This window comes from Octopus bimaculoides, chromosome 4 (genome assembly GCF_001194135.2).
Source record: "Octopus bimaculoides isolate UCB-OBI-ISO-001 chromosome 4, ASM119413v2, whole genome shotgun sequence".
Lineage (NCBI taxonomy): Eukaryota > Metazoa > Mollusca > Cephalopoda > Octopoda > Octopodidae > Octopus > Octopus bimaculoides.
In genome coordinates, this window is record NC_068984.1 from 100151675 (window position 1) to 100159556 (window position 7882).

Genomic DNA, 7882 nt, shown 5'->3' on the forward strand with positions numbered 1-7882 from the left:
ATATATATATATATATATATATATATATATATATATAGAGAGAGAGAGAGAGAGAGAGAGAGAGAGAGAGGCATGGCTGGCTGGTAAGAAGCTTGCTTTCCAACATCATAGTTCTGGATTCAGTCCTACTGTGTGGCACCTTAGGCAAATGTCTTCCACTATTGCCTCGGGCCAACCAAAGCTTTGTGAGTGGATTCAGTAGACGGAAACTGAAAGAAGCCCCATTGTGTGTGTATATATATATATATATATATATATTTGTGTGTGTGTCTTTGTGTCTGTGACTGTCCTCCCATCACTGCTTGACAACTTGTGTTGGTGTGTTTACATTCCCATAACTTCACAGTTCAGCAAAAGTAACCAATAGAATAAGTACTAGGTTTATAAAGAAATAAGTCCTGGGGTCAATTTGTTCAACTAAATCCCTTTGAGGTGGTGCTCCAGCATGACCACAGTCATATGACTGAAACATGTAAAAGAAAAAAGAATAAAATAAATATACCTTTACTTATATATTTACCTATTTGTATGTATATATATTTGACAATACAAACGCTGTCTGCCTCTTTCTTTCTCTCTCTCTCTCTTTCAGTCTCTCTCTTTGTTTCTCTCTCTCTCTCTCTCTCTCTCTCTCTTTCTCTCTTTCTCTCTCTCTTTCTCTCTAAATGTAACTGCCTCCCCGATCTATCTCTCTCTATCTGCCTTTCTGTAACCACGCTACCAGAACATCACCCTACGCCAAATATTTTATCCTAAACATATCTCTTTCTCTTTACCTTTCCCTCCCCACCTTACCATTAACACTTCTCTCGCCTTCTTTTTTCTCACCATCTCTTTCTCTCACCCTTTACCTCTCCCTTGAACTAACTACATGATGCATTTGGCCTTATTATATACATCTTTCTCTACTTGTTCCTCACTTCTTTCTTCTCTACTCATAATCTTCCTCTCTCTCTCTCTCTCTCTCTCTCTCTCTCTCTCTCTCTCTCTCTCTCTCTCTCTCACTTTTACTCCATCTCCACCTCTCTTACTAACTAAATTATAACAAGCAAACAAACAAGCTGATTATTATCATTTTGCTAATTTGGTTAGCAGCTATTTTATCTTGATGTTTGGTGACAACGAATTTCCTCAAATCTCAAGTATCTTTCTTGAGATTTTCACAGAATATTGGATGGTACTTTTCTGCAGGTCAGCAAAGCAAGCTTCAATTCCAATGTCTTTCAGCCTTTTAGATAACATTTTGGGTGTTGTGCCAAGTACACCATTTACTACAAGAATAACTGTTGTCTTGGTCTTCCATAGTCTCTTCAGTTCTCTGTTTAGATCCTGATATTTCTCAATTTTCCAATTTCTTTTATATCAACTCTGCTATCATAAGGAATTCCAAAATTTATTGTCTTATAATGTTTGTTTATTTTGTCCTCTATAATGAATTCTGATCTTCTTGCTTCAGTCTTTATGGCAAAGTCCCACAAGGTCTTGTAATTCTCATTTTCTCTCACAACATGAGGTCGAATTTGCTTTTCATCCTTTCAGAGTGATAAATTAAGTACCAGTTGAGTACTGAGGAGATCAATGCAATCAACTATGCCCCTTCCCAAAATTTCAGACCTTGTGCCCCTAGTAGAAAGGATTATCATTATAAAAAGACAGTGAGCTGACAGAATCATTAGCCTGCCAAGCGAAATGCTTAATAGTATTTCATCTGTCTTCGTGTTCTGAGTTCAAATTCCACGAAGGTCGACTTTGCCTTTCATCCTTCCAAGATCAATAAAATAAGTACCCATTGAGCACTGGGGTCAGTTTAATCAACTTACCTACTCTCCTGGAATTGATGGCCTTGTACCAAAATTTGAAACCATTTTTATTAAAAGCAGCAAGTTGACAGAATTGTTAGCATGCCAGACAAAATGTTGTGTGGCATTTTGTCTGTCTTTACATTCTGAGTTCAAATTCTGCTGAGTTTAATTTTGCCTTTGATCCTTTTTGGATCAATGAAATAATTACCAGTTGATCACTGGGGTCAATGAAATCATCTAGATCCTTCTCTGGGAAATTTCAGGTTTTGTGCCTATAATTGAAAGGATTATTATTATTAATTATAATGCTGTTATTGGAATATTTAAGATATGATGAGAAATTTGAGTCGCACATTAAGTAAACCAGAAATCACTATGCAACACCCCCCCCCCTCAACTATCACCACTACCATTACAGCAACTATCACCAGAACTATCAAATCATATATCACTACTACCACTTCCATTAACATCGACCCAAACCACCCCACAACCATAAGAATTGCACCACATCACCACCACCACCAGTCATGCTATATAACACAACCATCACCATCACACTACACCATTGTATCACTATACTAATCATGCCTGTCAGCTATCAAATCACCATGCTTCTAACCACACCACCACAACTATCACCACCACTACCACCGCCATCAACACTACCACCACTTCACATAGATTTTCCTCAATTTCATTTTTCATGTTTCAATAATACATGTACAATTATACAAATATTTATTTATTATAATTATAATTATATTTATTATAATTAGCGCTTTTATATTTCTTTTTAATTTCAATAATTTTTTTGTTTTTGTTATCTTTTACTTTGTCCTGACTGGCTCAATTAAAATTAATAAAATAATAGATGCTTTCCACGCCACTCCTCTATTCTCTTTTAATTAATATAATTCTATTTTTATTCTACTTTTTAATTTTTTTTTTCTCTACTTTTAAGTTATTTATTTACATTTTGTTGGCATTTTTTTCATTTTTTCCTTTCATTTCTTTTTTGGTATTTTTTCATTTTTATCATTTTTGCTTTCCTCATTTTATTGCTACCAGATGGACTCTACCACCCTATGATACCTATAAACAGGTAGATGAACTATATCATTCAATAGTACTTACTTAGAACTAGGTGAGATGCATCAGTCTGTGGTGCTTACAACCAAATGAGTTGTACCACCTTGTGGTGTCTGTTTATGATTTAGTGAACTACTGAATGTCTACTGTTGAAGAAGAGTAGAACAACAGTGATGTAGAGATTGTCACATGCTATGAAGGCCAATCATAAAATGTTGAGCCTTACAAAGGACATGACAGAGGACCAAGATATGTGGCATATTGCTGTACTCAAGAAGACCCACCCACTACAACAGAATTGAGATTCTAAAACTAAGGTGCCATATAAAAAGCATTGGTGTGGGTGCTGGTGCCAGGTAAAAAGCACTAATGCTGATGGCACATAAAAAGCACTGATGATGATACCATGTGAAAAGCACCCAGTACACTCTGTAAAGTGGTTGACATTAGGAAGGCATCTAGCTGTAGAAATCAAGCCCAAAACAGACTATGGAATCTGGTGCAGCCCCTGGCCTTGCCAGTTCTTGTCAAGCCATCCAACCCATGCCAGCATGGAAAATGGATGTTAAATGTTGATGGTGGTGATGATGATGATGATGATGATGATGGTGGTGATGGTGATGGTGGTGGACACAGAGAGCTGCTTACTCAGTTGTCTTCTCCAGGAAGGCTTGAAGCACACAATTTCTCCACAGAAAAATTTTAGCATCATCTTCAGTGATTTATGTGAACTTTTGCATGTCAGCATGGGTTGAACAAATTTTCTAAGGCAGTGCCATATGGCTGGATGCCTTTCCAAGCCATTTAGCACTCTTAGTCACTCTTCATATATGACACTCAAGGACATGGTATGCCTATTCTAAAACTGAATTACACACAGTTATTCTCTCCTAGAAGATTTCTCACCCTGAAAATCTTAAACTTCACATTTACTTGTGGAAGCCAACAGAAAATAATTCCTTACTTATGATAGTTGGGTACCTAATTTAGTTATGTTAAGTACCTAGTTACACCCAGATGTATCTAGTAGTACTTAGGTAGACTATAACATTTTGTGGTACTAACTCTGAAAGATTATGTTACACTCATTGTACTTGTAACAATGAGATACAGCCAGTGGTATTTATCAAGAACTCAGTGGGCTATACCACTTTGTGGTACCAAATTACTGCCAAATAAATTATATCACTCTTTGATATCTAGTCACTGATAGGTGAATTGACACCAAACTAGCAGAAGTGTTAGCACACCAAGCAAAATGCTTGGCAGCATTTTGTCCATCTTTACATTTTGAGTTGAAATTCTGCTGAAGTCAACTTTGCCTTTCATTCTTTCCAGGTCGATAAAATAAGCACCAGTTAAGCACTGGGGGTCTATGTAGTCAACTTATTCCTTCCCCGAAATTGCTGGCCTTGTGCCAAAAATTGAAGCCATTATCATTATTATTATTATTATAATTATTCTCATTTTTTATCACAGCCTCTGGTTTATGTTCAGACCAGATTATTTGCCAACATAACATGGCAGTCCAGGGGCTAAATTACAGCAACATTTGTCCTAAACCAGGACTGCCATGTTATGTTGGCAAATAATCTTTACTTCAAAGTGCTGTTGCTGAATATCTCTCGTTGTGAGATTTACAAATAGTAATTTCTACTTTGTTGTTGTTTTGAAGCCACATACTTGACTAATATCTCAATGCACTTTCTTTGTCTACACAGTCATGTCTACACTTATATTTCTTTTGTGTTAGTATAACAGCACTCACTCACAATGCGAATGATACTCTCCTCTCCTTTCCAGCAAATTCAACATTTACAGTCTGATTGAGTTTTGTCAACCATTGCTTTGATCAGATTTGTTTCAATGGCTTGTTCCTTAGCAGCTATAATTAAAGTTTCTGTTTCTCATTTCAAGTTCCTGTCTGTCAACCAAAGCCAGCAGGCTTCACTTTCAACATTTTCGGTTTGTTGCATGTATTGGCCATGCAGTTCCATTTCTTTCCATTTGTTTATTTTGTTGTTCTTTCTTTTCCCTTTGAATTTAAGTTTCAGTTACTTTTTTTGTATTTCTGGCTGCTAAATGTATTCTTTCTATATTCTGTACAACATAACTTTTCTGCCACAGTATCACAGTACCAACAATGTGTCCTACATTTAGTAATCCTTTACCGCCTTCCCTTCTTGGCAAATAAAGTTGATCAGTATTACTTTTAGGATGGTTTGCATTATGCATTGTTAGCAGCTTTCTGGTTTTTCTATCTCAGTTCTGCTGCTCTATCTTTGTCTGTTTCAGAAACAGGAAGAGTTTCTCAATACTGGCATTGTTTTGAGCACCTTCTTAATTCTCCTCTTGTACTCTTTAGTGGTATTCTCTCTCATTTCTCTTTCTTATCATCTTGCAGTACCCCAAGGTATTTGTACTCTTCATTATTCCATAGCAATCAAACAATGTTGTCTTGTGGTAATTTTACGTCATCAGACTTTAAGTTCTGGCCTCTCTTCATAGTTAGTACTGCACACTTATCTAACCCAAATCGCATCCCAATGTCTCCACTGAGTATTCTCACTGTTTGGTTTAGAGAATCCAAATCTGTCTCTTTTTTTTTTTTTCTTGTAAATATCTTAAGGTCATCCATATAAAGTAGGTATACATGAAATAGTAGTTAACCATCATTATATTTCATTCAGTAGTTGTGCTTTGTTATGCCCTTCCCAGATAAAGGAACAATGTCCATCTTGTCCATCTTTCTTTAAGGAGTCTCTGAGCTTAATGGAGCAAATAAATGAAAACACCACATCTCATTAGTTGCCACAGTAAGAAATATTGACTCAAGGTATTATCTCCTGACCAGCTACCTAGTATGAATGCTTACCACAAAATGGACTCCATTAAAGATACTCAAGAACTAGGTAGTGCAGTTAAATTGGGTGTACTCTACACAAGGTGTTCGTGTGCCAGATGGTGGTATTAAGCTGAGAGACTGATTAAATCTGCTCTCCAACAGATACATTCCATCTGATGATTTTCCTTCCACACAGTTTCTCTCTGTCCTAGTTCGCTCTCTAGGTTGTGTGGTTAAAAAGCGTGCCTCTCAACCATATGGTCTCAGAGTTTAGTCTCACTGTGAAGCATATTGGGCAAGTGTCTTCTACTTTAGTCCCAAGGCAATCAAAGCTTTATGAATAGATTTGGTAGATGGAAACTGAAAGAAGCCCATATATGTGTGTGTGTTTATAAATACATGTTTGTTGTGTGTATCTCTGTCTTGGTATCGCATGATGGTTGTAAATGAGTGTCATCTTCATACAAGGGATTTAGTTCATTTCTAGTCTTCTATGTTTTTCATGTCTGGCTATGGGGAAATTTTACTTTACTTGGAAATAGGTGAAGGTTGGCAGCAGGAAAGGCATCCGGCTGTAAAAAATTTGCCTCAACAACAAATTGATGATTATGTTCTTATTTCACAAGTACTGTGCTGTGAGATTTTTATCAGCCATCTCATGATTGTGAAACAATCTTTTTAACTACACCTAATTGTTAATTAGAACATGAAATATTAAATGTGTAAATGTCTGAGAATAGTTGTCTAAAGACAATTGTAATTTATCAAATTAATGAATATCACCATTAAAAACAAAAGATATTTGAATATCTACATCTTCATTTTATTCAGCTAGTTTCAAAGTATGATCACCATTGTCAGGTGTCTTATCCTAAGATATGTCTGTAAACAGCACCAGACTTGATTTGAACTAGGGATGTTTTTATTTCTCAACTAAGGATAGTAATGCTCTTATCCACTGCACCATATCCAGGAATAAAACACTTGACAACTGGAGATAAAAGCGACCTACTTGGTGAAAATATAGATATCAGGATACGTCAATAAGAAAATATGTTTCATTTGTGAAGAGGAAAGTAATTAGTTCAGAAAATTATAATTGGATATAATTGGATTAAATGTAGTTTGGTTGGGTTCTCACTTTCTCATTATATTACACTGTCTTTTTATCTAGCTTTCTTTCGTTCTCATTCTATTGTTTACAATCTCTCTTTATCTCCTACGTCATTTGTATACTTTATTGCTTTCTTTGTTTGTCTGTCTGTCTGTCTGTCTCTCTAGGTATAGAATGGTTATATATATAGACACATATGCAGATGGACAGACAGACAGATAGATAGATAAATCACCCTATACACTCCCTCTCTCCCCACCTCTTTCTAATTATTTTTCTGTCTCTTACTTCATGTCACACGGGCTTTATCTTTCATTTCCTCACTTTTCCTCTCTTTTTTCTTCTTCCTTGATTTTACTTCATATTCTTCATCTTTCTCTGTTTTCTTTTCTCTTTTCATTTCATTTCCTGTCCTTTCTGGTCCATTTCTCCACACCCTATCCTATCTACCACCATTCATATATATATATATATATATATATATATATATATATATATATATATATATACCACTATCCCACAGACTCTCTCTGCATTTCTCTCCCTCCCTCTCATATCTCAATATACACACATACATGCACTTCACTCTACCCCTTTATATGTATATTTGCAGGAACTTCACCAGGCCTTAACCAGGGACTGTGTGGAATATCCGGAGCTGAAGAATGATTTGATAGTCATTGAACACATGATACAGCTCAGAGCAAGGTGAGTGCACCATGTTAGCACTAGCTGCACTCTAACTAACTGATACTATTCCAGTTGTAGTTGCATCTGCAACTAACTCTCTACTGTAATGTCAGTTGCAATCTATCTGTTACAGCACTGACTAAATATTGGTGAAGCAGACATTAAAATCTTATATATATATATATACACACACACACACAAACACACATATAAATATATATGAATTATATATATATATATGTGTGTGTGTGTGTGTGTGTGTGTGTGTGTGTGTGTGTGTGTGTGTGTGTGTGTGTGTGTGTGTATGTATGTATATATATATATATATATATATATATA

At 35.8% G+C, this 7882-nt stretch overlaps 1 protein-coding gene across 2 annotated transcripts in view; it reads left to right on the plus strand.

Annotated features, from left to right (window-relative positions):
• LOC106867327 (rap guanine nucleotide exchange factor 4) overlaps window positions 1-7882 on the plus strand; it is a 139472-nt gene that overhangs the window by 94064 nt on the left and 37526 nt on the right. For both annotated transcript variants that reach the window (XM_014912167.2, XM_052967308.1), the window contains one exon: window positions 7467-7561. In XM_014912167.2, the coding sequence (XP_014767653.1) occupies window positions 7467-7561 (95 nt within the window). The remainder of the gene's footprint in view (window positions 1-7466; window positions 7562-7882) is intronic.